Genomic DNA, 23466 nt, shown 5'->3' on the forward strand with positions numbered 1-23466 from the left:
ACAGATACTTGGACACTATTAAATGAATGCAATTGAACATTAATATCCACATATCTGCATAGACACATGTACAAATGTACAATTGCATGAATGCATATGGACACACACAATCACGGCGATGATTTAGAAGGACCAAAGCAGGGGGCCAAGAATAGAGCCCTGAGGGACCCAGGTCAACAAAGTATATAGGGTTTAAGTTGTTAAAACAAGTATAAAATGTGTTCAAATATTCCTCAGCCTCACCCTGTGTGCTCTTGGCTCCCTCTAGTGTCAGTGAAGGTGCAGGGCTGTTCAATAGATATCAGTGATGTAGGTTTTACATGCAGGCCATACAAACTGTGTGTGTGCGTGCGTGCGTGCGTAGGCTTCAGGCCATTACAGGAATCTCTTTTGACTAATGTAAAACATTTGTAAGCAGACTGTCAATGCAAATGACTTTGCTGTGACAAATGAGGATTGCATTGCTGATTTTGACATACTCCTGAATGATGGCACGGTAAGACGATCTATTCCACAAAACTCTTTGGTTGAAAGGTTTCTTTCATTTAAGAAAATCACACATAATCCGCAAATAAAGCTTCCCGACTTACAGATGTGCATTTCCCATTTTATTTCGTAAGCATATCTCCAATATCAATCTTTCTATTTACAACAGTATTTTTTTTTTTATATTGTTAAATAAAAATGTTAACTCAATATTCTCAACAAAACTCAAAACTCAAAAACACTGACTGAGACAAAATACTCACTACAGTGGTTTCTGAACGGCAGACATAACTAATACAACCATTAGTTATGTTGCTGCCTAAACACCCAGTGCTTTGAAAACCTCCTGATACCGCCCCAATATGAAGGACCACCCATTCTTTGAACCTGATGGTGTGGCTAGGTGAGACTACAACACTGCTAATGTTTAGGAGTCTGTCAACTGCGATGAGTGAGTGTATCCACTTTTTAAAAAGTGGACTTTTGCGCTAATATGGAGACATAAACTGCAATCTTACATCACGATCCTGAGAGCTCTGGCACTTTTAACAAGAGAATCACTGGCTATGCTTACATTGAACACCAGCATCTCAGTACAATAGTGGGATAAATGTACCTGCAATATTCTGATAATGTTCAGAAAACAGACAAATGCTCAGTTTGGCAGGACTAACAATGTACTAACAACCTGGATTCACTAGAAAATCTATACAGTTGTGGGCAGATACAAATGGGGGATTTTAGAAAGCAGGATATCAACCACTTTTCACCCTGGCGTCCATATTTCGGGCATGTTATTATAGACGAAAACTGTCCAAAAAGATTTTTAAAGAGTTTCAAAGATTTTCAGATCAGCTACAACCTCATAGCGGATCTACGAGACTGTAGATCGTCTATTTTGGAAGGTTTTTGAATAGGGCTTAAGTAGTTAAAGTCACATTTATAAAGATATATACAGTATATCCTGAATAAGAACATAAGGAGCTGTTATTTCAGATGCAGTGTGTATGTACAGTATGTACAGTACACATAGTCAGTGTGGGTAGAACATCAGAGAGGATTGTTGTATTGTTGTGTTGTTGTCTTCAGGGGAACACGTCAGTGGGCAGATGGAAGTCTTTGAAGGTGTAGAAGGAGATGTCACCATGGTCCACCACAGCAAAGGTGACAGGAACGTCTCTGCTCTGGAAGGCCAGCAGTTTGACAGTCTGCAGGTCAGGAACTGGATCCTGGAAGCTGATACCACATGGACACAAACACACACAACATCACATTATTATGTTGGTTAGGTTTTACTCTGGACATGAAAGTTGTAGGCACACAAGTGGGGAAAATTTTGTCACGGTCATACATGTTTGTGAGTGAAATGTTGGAGCAATGAACAGAAAAAAACTAGATAGAAAAGTGTGCTCCTCAGAGCAAAGGTTGCCTACCCAGGGCCTAACCCTTTGGAAGGCAGTCTTAGCCAATTGGAATGGGATCTGAAAAATTGGACTCATACATATTGATCACATGACCAAAGATATAATGTGTACTGATTTCTGTGAGTTTTGGACTAAATCTGTAGGAGTACAAGCAAAAAGTGTGTTTTGAATAAAACATACTAAGAAAATGTAATCCGGCACAAACAGGGCCTATAAATTGCGTCATGATCCAAGGAATCCAGGGGAAAAGAGAGAAGTTGATTGTACGACCTACGGTTCAAGAGTTATGGGCCAAAACGTGAAGTGGGCTGTTGTTGTATATAGAAATTCTTTATTGGAAATAACCCCTTGAGATGTACCATCTCGTTTTCGAGGGGATCCACAGATTACAGAGATACATTTTTCATACATTTAGACACAACATTTAACAGGCAGATCAAACAACATCAACAAAACAAAACAAAACAAACAAAACAAACAAAACAAAGCAAAACAAAACAAAACAAGACATACAACAATAACACAACAACAACAACACTTACAACAGTAATACACAGATTACTTAGATGGATCATTGGTTAATAGGTATATTGTGATGTTTAGTCAAAGCATGAACAGGTAATCTCAAGGTGAGAGGACAGCGCAGTTTTAAACAGTTTAAAAGATGTTATTGACCGAATGTGAACAGGTAGATTGTTCCAGTCAGAGGGAGCTTTAAATTTAAAGGATTTTTTGCCAGCTGAGTTAGATACTTTTGGGACTATAAAATAGATCTGTGCACAATGTCTAAGTTGATGTGTAGAGGTGAAAGGTTCCATATACTGTTTTAGATACTGTGGATAGTTGAAATGAATACATTTGAAAATGAACTGTAGCCAGTGCTGCTGTCTTCTCACTGTGGGAGATGGTAAGTTGAGATTTTCATAAAGGGTGCAGTGGTGAGTCATAAATGAACAACCAAGAACAAATCGACATAAACGGTTATAAATTGTATTGAGAGGAAGAAGGTTAGTTTTAGTTGCAGTTTGATATACAACATCGGCATAATCGTGTAAATAATTGTGCCACCGTGAGGAGATTTGAAACATTTGGTATGGAGGTTCTTCCTTGGCTTAGTGGGAATGTGCGTGCAAAGTTTCCCAGCAATCGGGCGCTGCATTCATGATGTCATTGTGAAAAATAGGCCACCCCCCAAAAAAAATTGGAAGCCAATCATAGCCAATCGGAATGGAATAGGAGAAATGTAACAGATACGACTTCATCACATGACTACAGAGATAATGTTTACCGATTTGCGTGAGGTTTGGCCAAAATCTGTAGGAGTAGTAACAAATAATGTGTTCCGCAAAAATCTGTCTCATGGTGGCGCTAGAACACGCCAATTTGAAAAACAATTGGGTGGAGTTTCTTCCTTGACCTATTGGGAGTGTGCGTGCAAGTCTCATATGATCAGTCCAGCGGTGCAGCATGTCGTGCAAAACGGGCCCCTCCGGCAAACTTTGAAAGCCAATCGTAGTCAATCGGAATAAAATCCAATAACTCTGACAGATACATCATGATCACATGACCACAAAGATAAGGTTTACCAATTTTGGTGAGGTTTGGACAAAATCGCTAGGAGTAGTAGCAAAAAACTATGTTTTGCAAAGAAAATGCAAAATGGCATTAATATGTGGAAATATATTGTGTAATGATCCAAGGAATCCAGGAGGAGTGGAATATTGATTGTATGACCTAGAGTTCAAGAGTTATAGGCCAATATGTAAATCGGCCTGGCCCGGACGGTATCGGTCCGGGCACCTAGGCTGCTAATGCGTGTCGCAGGTTTGAATCCCAGGTTCAAAGACATACAAGCTCACAAGCGAGCTCGTATATCTGTTTTTTTGTTGAATAATTTGGATTTAAAAAAAAAAAAATCTTCTCTTCTGGGGGTCCCTCACTCCCGCGACCAAATACATATCAATTTGGGGGTCCATGACATGAAAAGGTTTGAGAACCACTGGTGTAGAGAATGAGATTGCCCATTGGTGTGCCTTGGCCACATAGTTTGAAAACCACCGTTTCCAACAGTAATAGCAATAGCAATTTTATGGCATACAGTGACATGGCCACCATGAAAAAAAAACAAGAAAAACATTTTATCCCATTCTCTCTATTGTTCCCTGTCTACACTAAATATAGTAAATAAAATACCTTGACACATCTCATTCAAACAATTCAATATGTGTGTGTGGAGCAAATGAGCTTGCTTGCATGCGTGCATGCGTGTGACCTTTGCAACACTTCTGTGGCGTGCCAAGGTTTTTGATTGATTGAATACTTTATTTAGAAGGCAGCAGAGAAAAAGCACATGGAAGTACAGTTTACAATACAAGGCCAACTAAGATGGATCGCTCATAAAAAAGACAGATATACACTACTATGCAGAACATCGTACAAACAGTAAGAAAAACAAAAAAAATATGTACAGTAAACAGTCGCCGTACTCTGTCCTCAACCCTGAGCCATCCGACCCTAGCAAAATGAGCAGGGGTTAGATGACGCCCCTAATCCCCCTATCAGACTCAGCAGACAGAAATAGGAACGAGAAACAGAAACTTACAGCACACTCCTCACTGTCGACACACACACACACACACAGAGAGACAGACGACAAGTTTCACCTTCAGATCAAACACACAACTTCCAGTGAGGAGGACAGACTGTCTTTTCGCGGTTACAGGAGGGAAAGTAAACTTCAGGGAACATTCAGGGACAAAATGGCATCTAGGTTGTCTTTCTCAGAAGAGGATTTTTCATGTCCTGAAGCTGCACTGGATCACAAGGAGGAAGTCCAGAAATTACTGAAGCCTTTACAGGAGAAACTGGAGGTCTTTAATAAAGTTAAAACAAACTGTGATCAAACAGCAGAACACATTAAGGTCCGGGCCCGGCACACAGAGATGCAGATGAAGGAACAGTTTAAGAAGCTTCATCAGTTTCTACAAGAGGAAGAGGAGGCCAGGATCACTGCACTTAGGGAGGAAGAGCAGCAGAAGAGTCAGATGATGAAGGAGAAGATTGAAGGTCTGAACGGAGACATTTCAACCCTATCAGACACAATCACAGCCATAGAGGAGGATCTGAGAGCTGAACACATCTCATTCCTGCAGAACTACAAGACCACAGTGGAAAGAGTCCAGTTCACACTGCAGGACCCACAGCTGGTCTCAGGATCACTGATAGATGAGGCCAAACACCTGAAGAACCTGACCTTCAGAGTCTGGATCAAGATGAAGGACATTGTCTCCTACACTCCTGTCATTCTGGACCCCAACACTGCCTATCCAGGACTCATCCTGTCTGATGATCTGACCAGTGTGAGATGTGGAGAGATACAGCAGCTTCCTGACAACCCAGAAAGGTCTGATCACTGGTCCCGTGTCCTGGGGTCTGAGGGCTTTAACTCAGGGACTCACAGTTGGGATGTTGAGGTTGGAGACACTACATACTGGTCACTGGGTGTGTTAGCAGGGTCTTTTCAGAGGAAGAAAGCAGGAGGGGGTCAATACTGGATTATATACTTAATTTTCGGTAAATACAGAGCAGACTCCCGACCAGGGTCAGTCACTGTTCTCTCAGTGAAGCAGAAACCCAAGAAGATCAGAGTCCAGCTGGACTGGAACGAAGGAACGCTGTCATTCTCTGATCTTGATACTAACACACACATACACACCTTCACAGACACTTTCACTGACACACTCTTTCCACACATTGGCACTGGTCATACTCTCCCTCTGAAGACATTACCATGGAAGATCAGTGTAACTCTGGAACCACGTAGTTAGACATGATGATTATGATGAGGATGATGAACTTGATAAAGACAAACTATTGAGAGGGGAATACCAGTCCATTTTAAAATCTATATGATTGTTATGTTGTCGAGTACAATGAACAACATGTAGATGATGATGATGATAATGATTATGATGTCATGTTATAGATAATTTCTACTGTGTATTGTCAATAATCAATAATGACCAAAGTTATCTAATATTTAGTGTTCTGCTATCACTTTTCAATATAGTATTAATAATATCAGTAACAGTACTAGCCAACAATAATTACAGGATTATTTGAATGATTTTAAAGGTAAGTTAATTAATATTAGGGAAATTATGTAGAAATTAAATTATCTCAGTAGTAAACATGTTGAGGAATCAAGATACTTCACTATAAAATGACTATTATACTTATATATACTTTTACACTTGTACTTAACTGTACTGTACTTTTTACACTATTTATAATATAGAATCACCACAATGGATGAATGTCTTTATGACATTATAAAGTACAGTTATATGATGGTTAGCAGAGGTCAGTATGTTAAATATTACAGTTAGTTTTATGAAACCACAAGGGCTGAGGTAGACTATGAACCCTGCAGTCACTTGAATCACTGATAATACACCATAATAAAATATTAGAACAGCTTACTTGGAGGTATTGTGGTTCTAAATATGTCATATTGCCCTTTTGAAATGTCCCTTGACAAAATACTTCTGTGTTTTAACTCATTGTTTATACTAGTGTTCAGTTGACACATTGTCATGTTCTTCCTTGGAGAATCTGATAAATACATTGAAATGAAACAGGAGAACATTTACATTGATGCAAAAATCAAATCCTTGAATTGACTGATGTCAGTTTTAACAACTTGAATCATGATTGTAAGAGCCATATGAGCCATGTTGTTTCTCATTTTATGACATCACTGCAGGGCATGGTCAAGGCCAAGGTTGCCAGGGTTAGAGGGTATTTAACCCTGTCCCTAATCAGGTGCAGGTTTTGCCAGTGGCAGAGGCAAACAGTCTTTGACGGTGATTCATGAGTGCCGGTGGTCTGTATCCTGTGTGTTTGTTTATTTATGTATGTATTTTTTGTACTATAATAACCCCAATAACCCACAAACCAACAGTCAGAAGTTTAGGAGTAGTTTTTGACCCATCACTATCTTTCACACACCATATAAAAAGCATCACAAAATCTGCCTTCTTCCATCTGCGCAACATAGCCAAAATTCTCCCAATACTCTCACTTCCCGATGCCGAAACCCTGGTTCATGCTTTCATCACTTCAAGAATAGACTACTGTAATGCCCTCTTCTCCGGTTTACCATCAACAGCAACACATGGCCTTAGATTAGTTCAAAATGCAGCAGCTAGATTATTAACCAGGAAAAGGAAATATGATCACATCACACCAACACTCGATACAGGCCAGAGCCGATTTCAAGGTACTACTCCTGACCTATAAAGCCTTAAACGGACTTGCCCCATCCTACATGTCCAGTTTAATAGAACCGTACATCCCTGGACGTTCACTACGCTCCCAGGATGCTGGTCTCCTCACAGTCACAACAAATAACTAGAAAAAGTGCTCCTCGGAGCACAGGTCTCCGCCAGGTCAGGTTGGTTATTGTGGCCTCCTGGTGGCGCTATAATAAGCCAATGTGAAAAGGGCCGGCATTTCTTCTTAGGCCTTGCACGGTAATCGGACACTGAATTCATGATTTGAGGCATTTTGTTCCAAAAATGTGTTTTGCTAAATTAGACCTGCTGGTGGCGCTATAACAGGGCAATGTGAAAAGGGTGGCATTTTTTCCTCTGCCTAGTGGGAATATGTGTGCAAAATTTCACAGAAATCGCACGTTGCGTTCATGATTTGAGGCAGTTTGTTCAAACGGACCTATCCAGCAAACTTTGGAAGCCAATGTTAGCCAATTAGGATGGAATATGAAATATCGGACACTTCCATCTTGATCACATGACTATAGAGATACTGTGTACCGATTTGCGTGATTTTTGGACAGATTCTGAAGGAGTAATAGCAAAACATTTGTTTTCTCCTGGTGGCGCTCTAAAAGGCAGATGTGAGAAATGCAGGGCAAAGGTTGTTCCTTGGCCTCTAGGGAGTGTGCGTGCAAAGTTTCAAGCAGATCGGTGCAGTTATAGGTAAAACGTGAATCGGCCTGTTATAGCGCCACCATGAGGCTGATTTGAAAGTTTTTAAGTGGCATTTGTTCCTTGGCATAGTGGGAATGTGTGTGCACAATTTCATGGAAATCGCATGCTGCGTTCATGATTTGAGGCATTTTGTTCAAAACGGACCAATCCTGTAAACTTTGGAAGCCAACCTTAGGCAATGAGGATGGAATATGGGAAATCGGACAGATTCCTGTTGATCACATGACTATAGAGATACTGTGTACCGATTTGGGTGACTTTGGATAAAAATCTGTAGGATTGGGTTTTGCACAAATTGGCCTCCTGGTGGCGCTATAACAGACCCATGTGAAAAATTTGGGGCAGAGGTTCTGAATTGGTATCCAGGCAGTGTGTGTGCACAGTTTCGCAGCGACCGGGCCAACGGTGCCGGAGATAAGCTGTTCACAGACGGACACACACACGGACACAGGGACACACGGACACACACACACACGGACGGACGGACGGACAGGGGGTAAAACATACTCTCTGTCCATGCCTTTCGGCCTGGCGGAGACAATAAAGTAACAGTTGGGGGCAGAGCATTCACACATCGCGCCCCCTATCTCTGGAATGCTCTCCCGCAAGTTGTTAGAGATGCCGACTCTCTGGGTATTTTCAAATCCAGGCTAAAAACATATTTTTTCCCTGCATTATGGTTCCCCCTAGTTTTATTGAACTTATTGCTACGTGGTTTATTGCCACGTTCTTGCCCTGTGGTTTTAAATATTGTTCAATATGTATTCTCTTTATTTTATTTTTAATTTATTTTTGTCGTTCTGTACTTTTTCTGAACCGTGTACTGCATGGTAACTTATTTAACCATGCGGGCACATTTTACGGTGTTTTTTGACTACTATGTATTTTTTGTATGACCTGTTGTGCACAGAGACCCCTTGGGGTGATGTTGCACTATAAATAAAAATAAACTGAAACTGATCTGATTGTATGAAGTGTCAGATCAGCACAGATAATAAGGTCAATCAAAGGTCAAGAAACAGATTTGCATACTTGTAGTAAACTGAGTCTGAAGAAGAGCTTTCTCCTCCAAACGTCACTCAGGAGTTTAACACAAGCTTGTTCGGCTATTTGTGAGCTTGTACATCGGTTATTTTCGGCAAAGACATATGGTGTAGCAGGGGTCTTCAAGGACCCCTTAGCTGAGAGAGAGATGAAGCAGGGTCCCCCACAAATTGTATAAACTTATGTTGCAGATTAAACTTTTCCATACATAGATAGCTTCATAGACTTGTCTGACAGCACAATTATCAGTGGTGTAAAAACATTTTTGTTTGTTTGTTTACCCATTATCTTTTCTATTATTATGTTGGATTCATGTTTATGTGTATTGTCAGACATTTAACCACTTAAACCTTCAATACTAGTTAGTAAACTTGACCTTTGGCTCTGTACTTGGTACTCTGTACTTGCTCTTTTTTCCCTCTACTACTATTTGGTGTAGAGTCTACACCAAATCTCTTCGCTGAAAATAGCCGATCTACAAGCTCACAACACGTCCCAATGTGCCGCATTATGAGCTTGTAGATCGGCTATTTTTCACCTGAGCAATGACTACACCAGAATTGACCAGACTAGACATGTGATTACACCAGATGCATCCCAGAAGTGTGCATGTGTGCATGTGTGCATGTGTGCATGTGTGCAGCTGAAAACCTGCTACTGGTCAATTGTTTTCTTTGAATTGAACAGGACTTGAACCGTGAGACGTAAGCAGCGCAAGCTTAAATCCAAGGCAAAGTTTATTTAGTTGAACTAGAGTCAGTTGTTTACGGTAAGCTGATCTTGAGCAAACAACCCATGTGTCAGTTAGTGGTGACTTGTTTACCTGCAGACACACAGGCGGGAATAGGGTTTCCCCGGGTTGCTCTTCTTGAAGTCGGCCACCGTGTCGGGTTGGTAAACACTGAAACTAATCCTCCACTCCTTGTCACCTGTCAAACTGAAGCACAAGGTCATCATGTTCCCTCATTACTGTGTTATTATGTGAGTCACTGTGGTAAAATACTGTTAATTAAATCATAGGAATAGACACTCATACTTCATACACATACTGTAGGGTTTGTTCAACAATGCTTTGTTTTATAATACATTGTGACATTTGAAATCAAAAGTTAAAACATTACCTGGATGCTCCTTCCAGAAAGTTTGATGATTTGACTACGCTGATTTTTTCAAGCAGCTCCGCTGAGAAAAAAGACATGTCACTCTCTTAATCTTACAAGCAAAAAAAACACATCTCTCCCTCCCTCTCCCTCTGCATCTCGCCCTTTGATATCAGACATATCCATGTTGAGGCATAAACTGGCGAGCTGGTGATTTGTGCTGACATTGCTTTGGGCATGTTCACATTAAATGTCCCAAATTTTGGGCACAATCCTCCCGCCCACCCACCACAGACACACACATTTAACTTTATAATATAGTAGATTTAATAAACTATTCCAGACCAGCAAAACACCATCTCTGGTGCCTGTAGATGGTGTAGTAGTCATTTTGTATAACATGGGTCAGTGTGTGATCGTACCAGTCGGGGTGTAATGGTTGGGGTCGTGCAAGGGAACGACAGAGCCCTCCCATAGGTGGGGAGGTCTGTTGCCGTGGCGACGGCGTCTCCTCCTCCCCTCCTGCAGCTGGTGGTACTCTGTCCAGTTGCTGCAGCGTCTCACCTCTCTGTCCTCGTTGACGTCCCGCCTGTACCTGTCCCTGTCCTCCTCCCTCCTGCGCTCCCCCGCCGACATCCTCACCTGTGGGGGACAGGGACGTAAAGTACATTTACTTGAGTACAGTACTCATGCGTTAACCCATTAAGACCTGAGGCCGATTCTAAAAATGTCTTCTAAATCCTTACATTTTTTTCTGAAAAACTTATGTTGCTATATCAGTGGAGCTCAAACTTGTTCATGTGAAGGACTTCCAAAATTATATATATTAAACATATTTTGTTCTAGGGACCCCCAGTAGCAAAGATTTGAGTAAAAAATGTTTGTTAAAAAATATATACAGTATATACATACGTATTCAAAGATTTTCATAAAATGTCACGATAAAAAATAAAAAATAAAGATCTACAAGCTCATAGTGACGTGCTATGAGCTTGTCACTTTATATCTGCTTTTTTTGAATAGCCAAAGTATAAAATAATGGTTAAAGTGGTTAAAATCTAAAATGACACAGATGCTTTCCCGGTTTTAACAGGTTAAAGCTAAATAAAATCTCACGACAGAAAGTGTTTGTAAGACCAAGTCCTAATGTGCGATTTGTGGAACAGTAAAGGAGCCCCCCCCCCACCACTAGCCCTGATTCCTAAACAATTAACACATTATGTAAAATGATGATGTTTCAATAATATGGTTCCTGCTGTACTACATACTGCCAACCAGGTGAAGAAATGCGCTATTTTATAGCAACATGTAGCAAAGAATAGAAGACATGTTGGCTTCGATGGAATCCAAAAGACTGAAATCAATCGTGTGGCGACTGAGAACTTTAATCCACGAGTGCATAAGTACATTTATATCTGCACTTTACTTGAGCGTTTGTATTGCTTGTGACTTACACTCTGCTACTTTTCAGAGACAAATATTGTACTTTTGACTCCTACACATTTTCTAGGAAGGGAAAAAAGGGAAGCCCGATTTCAAATATAGTGGAAATAGCAGATCTACAAGCTCTCAGCGAGTCGCGTCGTGGAAAGTCTTTGAATTTATTTGGAGAATAATTGTATTTTTATACAGCAATGCATTGATACTAAAAATAAAATGTGCTTTCTTTGTAATTTGTACTTTTGACAGGTTCAGCCTGCGCAGCCAGAGGGCGACGTCACAGTGGCCCACGGCCAGAGCCCCGGGCAGCAGAGAAGGGTCCGGGGAGGCCAGCCTTCTGGAGGAGCTCCTCCTGGAGCCCAGGTCTGGAAAGGGAATGGAGTGGAAGTCCCAGCGTGGAGAAGAGGCGGCGGCCCTGGGGGAATGCTCCGGTGGCTCCGGTGGTCCCGACTCTGAGGACGCATCTAGGGACGTCCCCCACCAACTCCTGCCCCCGTTGCAGGGACAGGCCTGTCACCATAATGACATTTCAGTTGACCATTTATTTGTCATACATGTAGTTGTAATAAATGATTTTAATTGTGTTTTTGTCACTGAAAAACACATGAATACAAATGACATGTATTTAATCCTATTAAAACATTGATAATAGTTGTATATGACACAGGGAAACCCGTGCCCTATAGACAGTAAGGACTCCACAGTGTAAAACTCCAACTGCTACAGTATACAGTAAATTTCACAAATAGCAGATCAGAAGGCTAAGCTCAAAACACGTTGCATCGCGACGCATTTTGAGCTTGTAGATCTGCTTTTTCTGCTATTTTTTCATCTTTAAAATATATGAAACATTTTCAACAGATGAATGCGAACGATTCTGACTAATATGCAAAACTACAACGATTAGCTCAAATAATTGCGATCAGGCTGTTATGTAATGTAATAGGCCTACACTGGGGTCAGTCTGCAGCACGTTCTGGGTCTCTGAGGTCTCAGGGGTTGGAGGGTCTGCAGGAGACTCTGGGGTCTTCTCATCCTTCTCATCTGTGTTGTCATGTTCACCCGCCTCCGTTCTCTCACAGAGGGATTCCTCCTTAGCTTCTGTGTGGCTGCAAGAGGACACACATTATGTAAAACACCACTCTTACAGGAGATCTATGTACACAGGCAACGTTTCTACATGACAAATACATAGATGTAAATACATGATCATAATTATGTTAAAGAATGAGATCTGTTCATTTAGGCTAGAGTAAGATAAACATATCAGTCTGGCTGATATATCGGTTATCATCTGACTTTTTGACGACGGTATCTGCATTTATACGCAGCAGCCGATGTGTTCAGATTTTTAACCTCTTCCATCCTAGCGTCCAAAATGTAAACAAATAAATAGAAATAGCAGCTCTACATAAATCCATTGTGCTAACGGTACCTTGGCATAGGGCTAGTGATGAGTATTGGCAAGAGCCTCACGATACGATACGTATCACGATACTTGGGTCACGATACGATTGTGTCACGATATATTGAGATGCGATACATGTTGCGATATATTACGATATATATTGAGATATATTGAGATGAATCACTGGAAGACGGACTAGATGTAGACAGTACAACGACATCTAGAGGAGCAGAATGTCACGACCGGACTTCTACCATTGGTTTCTATGCATTGGAACAGAGTTTCTTTTCTCCAAAAGTCGCGATACTATGGCCTGGAGTATCGATACAGTATTGGGAAATGAAATATCACGATATATTGCCATATCGATTATATTGCCCATCTCTACATAGGGGAGGGGCTGTCACTGCGTTTCCTCTTCTGATGCCTCCTTGCTTGGTCGTCAGAAGGCGGCAGGTTCAGCTGGTTCTCATATGAGGATGACACCGTACTGTGAAGAGACCCAAAATCAATGTCCCCTCCAAATCCTCCACAACTCCCATTGTAAGGTCAAGCATGACGTTGTAAAACCAAAAACGACACACTAGCAGTGATTTACCTGGGATCGAACCGGTTCACAACGTAGCCGAGTCTCTTCAAATGCCCAAACACCTTGGTGATGAAAAGGTTGTGACATTAGGTGAGTTGAGAGGAAATAGTTTTTTTCTGTTAACAGAAGCAGTGCTCCCCTCATCCCTGATACCTGATACTGCTGCAGTGTGAGCGTCTTGGAGGACAGAAACCTCTCATATCCTTCCTGGATGGACAGAGGAAGGTCATGATAAAACACCTGCAGGTTTCCCTGAAAACAAAAGACACAAGACATCTGTTAGCCACAAGTATTCTTCACTCTTCATAACACCCTACCACCAGCCATCAAACGGTGCAATTCCCTATCCTCATTCAAAACCACCATAAAAGAGCACCTGTCCGCAATTTACATCAGGGCCTAGATAAGTCTTCTAGCTTGCCACCCACAATGGAAACAAGCCATCAAGGCTTTTTTGTGTTATCCTTTTAGCAGTGCTTGCGTAATTGTACTTGCTGTACTGTTTGCAAATTGTTAATAAAGTATTCAATCTATTCACTACAACTCAGATTCTTTCTTTGATTTGTTCTGTAGGACTATCCTCGACTGAAGAAATTCTTACAACAACGCATGGTTAAATGTTTTTACAAAAAGGTATAACACATGATGTTGAGAAAATATTTCAATGGGACCAGAATGGAGATCAAACCTTGAAAGGGATGAAAACCATTCCATTTGATGGCTTCAGAACAACAACAAGTTGGCGCTACAGTCATTTACGGTAAAGACCAGTATATTGAAGAGGATTGACGCCAACTGAGCAATACTATATACAAGTCATTTGATTTTGAACCCATTGGATGAACTGTGAACTGAGGCAAATGTTAGGCAATGCTTAACAGAATTATCTCTGGCTATTTCTGGCCAGAGCGATTTTTTCTTTTTTTCTTTTTTTTTAAGTAAAAATAAAGTGCTTAGGAAGCGAGATACAGCCTTTTTCAGTTATAAGTTAAACAAGGAGTGGATGGAGCTGCAAATTCTTTGTTCTGAACATTAAAAAAATAAAAATAAAAAATAAAACGTTGCACCATAGCGGTAAAACACGTGAATGGCACTCAATGAGTTAAGATGAAAAATGGATTACAGCAAAAGAACATTTTTATTGCCAAAAACCATAGTCTATTATCATTTTATACGTCGCCTAAAATTCCTATTATTCCTATTATTAGTATCAACGAAACAATCTCTGAACCATCTCCTAAATGTAATGACTATTTCATTAAAGCCTTTGTTTCCACCCTACCTGCGTTTCTTCAATACACCAAAAATGTTCTTAAAAAACTGAATGAGCTACTGAATATTTGTGAGGTATTTTTAGTTACAATGGAAGCTGAGTCGTCATACACAAACATTGACCACAGCAAAGGCCTTGTATTGAGGCACTAAGGCACTACAACCAAGACCTGAGGACAGCACGCCCCCTAGTGACTTTATTGTGTCACTGCATGAATGGACACTCGGAAGAATGACTTTCTAAATTAATTCTACAAAGGAAAGGAACTTGTTATGTCCCACATCCCTCTCCAAAGAGCACCCGTTTTCAGTTGGATATAATCACGGACCCAAGCAGTGCTCCTTTATCTCAGGTGAAATTGAGAACTGAACATTCTTATATACATTTAACAATGGCTACTGGATATTTGTCTTTATAGACTGGGTGAATTAAAGGGTTATATCTAGAGTTTACAAGACATGTTCATGGGGGAAAATAACAATATATATATATTTTTTTAAAGTCTTGGTCGACTTATAACAAACAAATTAATAGACATTTGTTTTCCTTCTTTTTTTGGGGGGTGTTTACCAAACATTTTCTTTTGTGCAGTTTTTGTTTTTGGTGTCATATAATCCCGTAAGGAATGGGTCTTATGACAAAACATGTAAATAAAAATGCATTCATTTATTCATGAGGGGACAGCCTTATTTATTATATTATAATTTGATTCAGTCCTGGTAAAACACACACACACACACACACACACACACACACACACACACACACACACACACACACACACACACACACACACACACACACACACACACACACACACACACACACACACACACACACACACACGTCTTATTTGACACTCACACATTCCATCAGGTACAGAGCCTCCTCTGGGAGCAGACATTGTTTCCCGTTGGCAGAGAACCCCATCGTCTGCCAAAACTTTCCCTGTGTGGATTAGATCAAAAAAGCAGTAATTAGCTGTACGATACAATATGTATCTGACAAAACATTTGTGATTGATGGGTAAGAAGGTTGTATTCTCTTTTGCTGTCTTATCTCCCATCATGTGGTGATGTACTCACAGCAGGAGACTGCAGTTCCACTGTTCTCTCACTAGGAACCCACACAGCTTTCACCAGGTTACCTCTGCAACACAGAGCAAAGCATTTAGAGCTCGGCCGATACATCACTTTGGTCAATTTATCGGCCATTATTACATTTTTTCAATGCAGCCAATGTGTCACTTTTTTTTTTTACCATTTAAAAGGTCCTCTACATTTTTGAATAGGGTTTAGGTGGTTAAATAAAGTAAAGTTTATGTGTGTATTTTGTATTTACTTATTTGGTAATTGATTATATAGTGATGTTTAATAAACTTAATTAATGTGTTTGCCTACCGTATAAGCAGTGGTGTAAAGTAACAAATACATTTACTTAAGTACTGTACTTAAAGGACAACATTGTTTTTTTACAACCAAGGTTTATGTTTTAGCTTGTAATTAAAGTAAATAAAAGATGAGTGTTAAAAGATTTTCATTTACTGCCTTCTATAGTTTTTGCGATCTTTTTTTACAGTGGGCGGGGGCATTCGGGCAGGTGGCTAAATATGTATTTTTTTACACAATAACCCGGCGATTTCTTTATTATTATTTACAGTAGCTCTGCTAGCCCCCAATAACTCACATCTGGCCATCAAAGACCACAGGACCTTTGTTGTTGTGTAAAAAATACATATTTAGCCACCTGCCCGAATGCCCCCACCCACTGTAAAAAAGATCGCGAAAATTGCTAAAACTATAGAAAGCAGTAAATGAAAAAATTTAACACTTATCTTTTATTTACTTTAATTACAAGCTAAAACATAAACCTTGGTTAAAATATTTTCAAACAGCCTAAAAGCCAAACAGAAATTCATTTTTTATCCATGAAGTTCCAATGTTCAACGACGGAAACACAATTAAATCGTTAATCGCAATTATTTGAGTCAAGTAAAATGTCATAATCATGACAGCCCTATCATATATCCACGTAGTATTAACATGTCACTTTGGTTCAGCATGTTGTTGTTTGTTTCTTTTTATATCCAAATTTAAAGGGATAGCTCAGCCCAAAGAATATTTTTTGGGGCTTTTGTCGCATTCCTAAGCCAATTATTTGATGACCGGCAGCGGTTCCGGTAGGAGACACAAAGAGTCTCCTTCAGGCCTGGAATTTCGTCATTTTAGGGGCAAGGGCACTTGGCCTTTGGTGTTGAGGGCACAAAGGCCAAATCCCAGGACAGGAAGGCCATCAAATAAAACAAGATTTTAGTCCATTGAAATAATTAATTGAATTTAAGAGTTAAGGATACATTTTAATTTAATATATAGACTATCTGCAGTGAAATAAATAAATTATGGTATTTACAGTACAATCTGATTCATGCTCAGCCCTGCACCAATCACAGTTACTGGATTGGTTTAAAGATAGGGACTCAGGGGAGTTAAGAATTCAGAATCTCAACAAAAGACACTGGTGTCTACGTGACAAGAAAGAGACACTGGTGTCTACATATTGACAAGAGACACTGGTGTCTACATATTGACAAGAAAGAGACACTGGTGTCTACATGACAAGAAAGAGACACTGGTGTCTACATATTGACAAGAAAGAGACAGAGGAGAAAGCAGGGGCATTAAGGCCACTGTGGCCTCAGGTCAAGCCATTTTTTTGAGGGGCACAAGGCCAAACTGAGGGGCAACGACGGCCATGGCCTTCGTGGCCTCCCTGACATTCCTGCCCTGGTCTCCTTTGTGTCTCCTACCGGAACCGCTGCCTACCGGTCTACTGGCCATCAAATTATTGGCTTAGGAATGTGACAAAAACAAAAATTATCCATGAGTTCAAGTCTCCATGGGGTGACTAATCGATAGGAAAAAAATATTGTTTTGGGTGAACTATCCCTACAGTTCACACAGAACTCTTGTCAACTCACAGTCTCTCCACCCGCTCCTCTGACACCAGGCTCCAGTGTTCATCCAAGCTCTGCTTTAAACGGCGTCTCTGATGCTCCGAGTCGTCTGGGAAGAAGTCCTTCTGTCCCCGCACCGGGATCTTATGGCTCCTGGCCCGGGCCGCAAACAGCTCCGAGGGACTGTAGTCACAAAACAAAAGATTGTTATTACGAAAGATAGATTTCCCACTTCAGCCCGATATACATTTCGGCCATTTGAAAATAGCCGATCTACATGCTCACAATGCGTCGCATTGTGAGCATGTAGATCGGCTATTTTCAAAACATGTTTATACATTTGAAAACTTGTGAAATGGGACAATCTACATAATGAATACTTTCTACTTTGATACTTTAAGTACATTTTGATACCAATACTTTTGTACTTTTACTTTTACTCTGATGTTTAATTGTAACAGAGTATTTCTACATTGCAGTATTGATACTTTTACTTAAGTAAAACAATGTAGTACTTTTTCCACCACTGGCTGTTAACAGACGCTCTTATCCAGAGCGACTTACAATAAGCAAAGCATGTCAAGGACCCCCAAAATATATGTATTTGGCCACGGAACCCCATCTCAAAATATATTTGTGCCAGGGAAACCCATACACGATTGGTCTTATCCAAATCTTTCACATTTATTACAAGATTTTTTTGAAAATAGCAGATACAATGCTTATAGATACGATGCTTGTAGATCAGCCAGGATTTTTTTCTGTGTGTGAGTTTGGAAGGGCTCATTTTAAATCACTCTGGTGACGGTGAAAATATCATCGTTTAAAACAATCACACAGGACTTTTCTGTTTCATGAATGGTTTGTCAATGGAGGGTATAGCAACTTTGATGCAGATAGTATCTATCTAAGTTGATTGTGTACATCCTGCTGTGAACTGTGTGTAGGACACATACTGGATGACAAGTAGTACTGTCTGAACTAAAGCTCATACACAATCCTGAGTAGGACATGTAATTTACGGATTGCACCTTTAAATAACAGAGAGAGAAAAATATCTGACAGCATCTAATTTCAGCATAAACTATTTTTTCAGTCATGGACGTGTTGCACATAGTAATTCTCCACAAAACCATTCATTGACCTGATGAGAAATCTGTGTGTGCAGATATTAATGTTGAAATATCTTGTATTGCTTTGTGACTGTACCTAGATGAAGTTGCTTGTGGCTATAAGAGTTATTAAGAGTTAAGAGGAAGAGAGTTCTAGATAAGGAAATGAGTTTTGAGGTGAGTGTAATCTCATTGTGTCCACTGTGCTTGTCACTGCAACTACTGTATTTGCCAATGGTGGAAAGTAACTAAGTACTGTACAATTTGAGGTATTTTACTTTGCTAGAGTACTTCCAATTTTCAATACTACCACTACATCTCAGAGGTGAATATTGTATTTTTACTCCACTACAATTATTTGAAAACTTAAGTTACACTGCAGATATAAATCATTATATCATAAAACATACATTAACCACTTTATCCATATTTTACACCTCGATTATTTGAAAACAATAAATCTACAAGATCACAACCATCGCGACGTGCTGTGAGCTTGTAGATCTGCTATTTTCAAACATTTTAGTAATTTTACTTTTGGTACTGTAAGTAAATGTTGATGTACTTTAATTTGTAACAGTATTTTTATATCGCGGTATTGCTACTTTTACTTAAGTAAAATACCTTAGTACTTCTTCCACCACTGCTACTTGTCAAAAGAAGATGTAATGTAATTACAATGTATGTAATTAGATATTTAGATGTATTTTATCGAGTCTGACTTTTACTTTCGTATCGACGAGAGTCTTAGCGAGCACTCCCCCAGTTTGCCCTGGAATGTCACTAAAGCCCGTATTTCTCCGAACATGTACAAATGTAACATATAAGGTGCTTTCCCGCTTGCCCCAAATGTTAACTAGGTGTCCGGCGTCTTTGTGCAATGTATTAGTCCATAAATTTCAATAAAGAAGTGTTTAATCCCGTCTGTGGCCGATTCTGTCGGAAGTTCCCAATGGGCAGTAGTGACGGGGCGCATCCGGTGAAAAACGGAATTACACTCAATGTAAAAGGTAAGTAAAAGAGGGGGTGGAATGGCATCCGGCCACAGACGATTAAAACACTTCTTTATTAAAAAATATGGACTAATACATTACACAAATACTCCGGACACCTAGTTAACATTTGGGGCAAGCGGGAAAGCACCTTATATTTTGTATTTGTACATGTTTGGAGAAATACGGGCTTTACTGGTGACATTCCAGGGCAAACTGGGGGGGGGTGGAGCTAAAACTCGTAGATACGAAAGTAAAAGTCAGACTCTATAAAATAGTCTTTATCTAAGGCTTGATCTGAGTCTTCCAGACCTATTGGGATGTAATGGATCCCAAACCCACAAAACAAAAACATTGTCACTTGTTACATAATAATAACTTGAAATAATACAAATAATAGTAGAGGAAAAGTACAATATTTGCCTCTGAGATGCAGTGGGGTAGAAGTAAAAGCACAGAAAATTGGAAATACTCCACAAAAGTTAAAAACAATACCTCAAAAATGGTACTTAAAGTACAGCACTCGAGTAAATGTACTTAGTTACTTTACACCACTGCAAGCGACACCTTCATATACATGAGGCTTCAGTGTTGTTGTGTAGCACAGCTGTCACTGGGTTTCAACAATTAAGGAACGTTACGCGAAAAATAAGCTATTATATATTATATAAACCACTGGTCCATGACATGAACCAGGCCAGGGTGTTTCATAAGGTGTCAGTAAGGTTTAATTATGAGTTATAAAGACATTAGTACCTCAGTATCTCACTGTAAAGCTCAGCTTCAGATGCAGACATGTTTTGGTCCGCCATGTTTGATATAGGGTGCGTTCGGAAATACAGCAATGAGCACACTGGCCAATACAAACTAATAGGCGAGTGGGCTCCGGTGCGCAATTTCCGAACGCACCCAGCCTCTCACTGCTGCTCCTCCTCCAGCTCTCCTCAGGGTCCTAGTGCACGTTGGACATCCCATAGCCCAGGGGGACCCTCTGTCGCGCTCTCATTGGCCAACCTGGTGTGGATCCCATAGCCCGGAGGCATGGTATGACTTTTATTTATTTATTTATTTATTTATTTATTTATTTATTTATTTATATTACATTACATTACATTACATTACATTACATTACATTACATTACATTATTATTATTATTATTATTATTATTATTATTATTGTTATTGTTATTATTATTATTATTATTATTATTATTATTATTATTATTTTTAGAATTGAAATGAAAGATGAAAGATTCAAGTGCCTAGATGCCTCACAAAGGTCACAATAGAAAAGTGACCCATAAATAAAGTAGATGAATGCATTTCAGTGGTGTAAAGTCACTCTGTAGTACTGTAGCCTACTAAAGTACAATTTTGAGGTACTTTTATTTTACTTGAGTATTTCCAATTTTCAATACTTCTACTCCACTACATCTCTGAGGAAAATATTGTACTTTTACTCCAATACAATTATTAGAAGATGTGAGTTACTAGTTACTTTGTAGTTTGTAGATTTTGATTAATATTACAAAACATACATTAACCACTTCGGCTATTTGAAAATAGCAGATCTACAAGCTCACAACGCGTCGCGATGAGTCGCATTGTAAGCTTGTAGATCTGCTATTTTCAAAAGATTTGTATGCATTATTGAACTTGTGAAATGGGACATACAGTACTTTTACTTTTAGTACTTTAAGTATTTTTTGATGCCAATACTTTTGTACTTTTACTCAAGTAAATTTTGAATTCCGGACTTTCACTTGTAACAGAGTAGGTCTACATTGCAGTATTGCTACTTTTACTTTAAAGTAAAAAAAAAAAGTACTTTGTCCACCAGTCTCTGCGTTCATGTAGCTACACCAATTGGTCGCTAGAGGGAGCCAAAGCACAAGATGTACAGTCTCTGAATGACCTTTCATGTCATGCAACACATGTTTGATTCCAGGAATGTTGTAATAATTTAAAGGTTCACCATTAAAAAAAAACATGCTTTTAAAGTAGTCTCCGAAACTATGAAGGTTATGAGAACCTAATTCACATGTTATTATGTATTATATTTGTATTTATGTAGTTTGTGTGATACAACAACCACTTGTTTTAAGGTGGAAAGGACACACTTTGTATTGAAATCACAAATGTAATTATTTCTCTCTAATCCCACACATATGTTGCTGATTACCACAGTAGAAATAATAACTAAGTACATTTACTTAAGTACTGTACTTAAGTACAATTTTGAGGTATTTGTACTTTACTTGAGTATTTCCAATTTCCAATACTTTTACTTCTACTCCACTATACATCTCAGAGGCAAATATTGTACTCCACTACAATTCTTTGAAATCTTAAGTTACTAGTTACTTTTCCGATAAATTATGATATTATGAAACATACATTAACCACTTTAGACATATTTCATACCTAGGCTATTTGAAAATAGATTTACAAGCGTCACATCGTGACGCGTTGTGAGCTTGTAGATCTACTATTTTCAAACATTTTAGTACTTTTACTTTTGGTACTTTAAGTACATTTTGATGCCAATACTTTTCTACTTGAAGTAAATTTAGAATTCTGGACTTTTACTTGTAACAGAGTATTCCTATATTGCAGTATTGGTACTTTTACTTAAGTAAAGAATTTGAGTACTTCACCACTGAAAATATGCAAGTAACACAAGGTGTAATTAATTATTATTTCTCTGCTATGGGGTACATTCGTCTAAGTCTGTATTCCATGCACCAAATAATGTCACAATTGTGAAATTTAAAGTCAATTAGTCTGTAGTGAGTTTTGACTGTATGCTAATTGTGAGACATGAGTTCCAGTGTTAAGTAAACTAACTCCATTTACTCAAGTACTGTACTTAAAGATAGGGTGATATTTTTGGGAATATTTTGTTTTTTTGTTAAAAAGGTTAAAGTACTATATTCTGATAGTCATTGGCAATGAATGAATGAATGCTACAAAGCGTTTGTTTGGTCACAGGGGTCTCTCCAGCTCTTTAGTAAACAGAATGATGTACATTTTCAGGTAGGTGACAACATTTAAGCCAATCAGGGAAGAGCACTGAAAATGCATTTTCTGTTAAATAAAGAACTGGAGAGACATGGAGACTCCTTTTACTGAACAAACACTCTATAGCAATGAGTACTATCAGAATATAGAGCTATTTAACATTTATTTTAACCAAAGTAAATCACTTACCCTACCTTTAAGTACAATTTTAAGGGACTATTACTTTACTTGAGTATTACAAATCTGTGATGCTTATTACTTCTACTCCACTACATCTAGGAGGCAAATGTTCTACTTTTACTCCACTACAATTATTTGACAGACAATTTTTGACAAGTTATTTTTGCAGATTTGGATTATTATTACAAAACATAGATTAACCACTTATACTTCGGATGTTTGAAAATAGCAGATCTATAAGCTCACAACGCGTTATGAAATGGGACATTGTGAATAATGAGTACTTTTACTTTTGGTGCGCTGAGTATATTTTGATGTCAATACTTTAGTATTTTCACTGAAGTCAAATGTTCAATACAGGACTCGTACTTGTAACAGTCAGAGTATTTCTACATTGTGGTATTGCTACACACACACACACACGCACACGCAC

General features: G+C 39.1%; 2 protein-coding genes across 2 annotated transcripts; one reads left to right on the plus strand and one right to left on the minus strand.

Moving 5' to 3' along the window:
* Window positions 1-595: 595 nt before the first annotated feature.
* Window positions 596-20660, minus strand: tsen54 (TSEN54 tRNA splicing endonuclease subunit). Its single transcript, XM_080446463.1, has 13 exons — window positions 20589-20660; window positions 17753-17911; window positions 15861-15924; window positions 15640-15723; window positions 13656-13754; window positions 13512-13564; window positions 13302-13403; window positions 12458-12614; window positions 11746-12015; window positions 10488-10707; window positions 10087-10147; window positions 9789-9902; window positions 596-1722 (listed from the first exon to the last, which is right to left on the minus strand). The coding sequence occupies exons 1-13, from the start codon at window positions 20642-20644 to the stop codon at window positions 1572-1574; spliced, it is 1590 nt and encodes a 529-aa protein (XP_080302589.1). The 5' UTR covers window positions 20645-20660; the 3' UTR covers window positions 596-1571.
* On the plus strand, window positions 4196-6398 carry LOC308098218 (E3 ubiquitin-protein ligase TRIM39-like). Its single transcript, XM_080446479.1, has one exon. It carries the CDS (start codon window positions 4448-4450, stop codon window positions 5735-5737), a length of 1290 nt encoding a protein of 429 aa, XP_080302605.1. The 5' UTR covers window positions 4196-4447; the 3' UTR covers window positions 5738-6398.
* Window positions 20661-23466: the final 2806 nt, after the last annotated feature.

The sequence above is a fragment of the Gymnoscopelus braueri genome (genome assembly GCF_963280865.1).
Source record: "Gymnoscopelus braueri genome assembly, chromosome: 13".
In the NCBI taxonomy this organism is placed as follows: Eukaryota; Metazoa; Chordata; class Actinopteri; order Myctophiformes; family Myctophidae; genus Gymnoscopelus; species Gymnoscopelus braueri.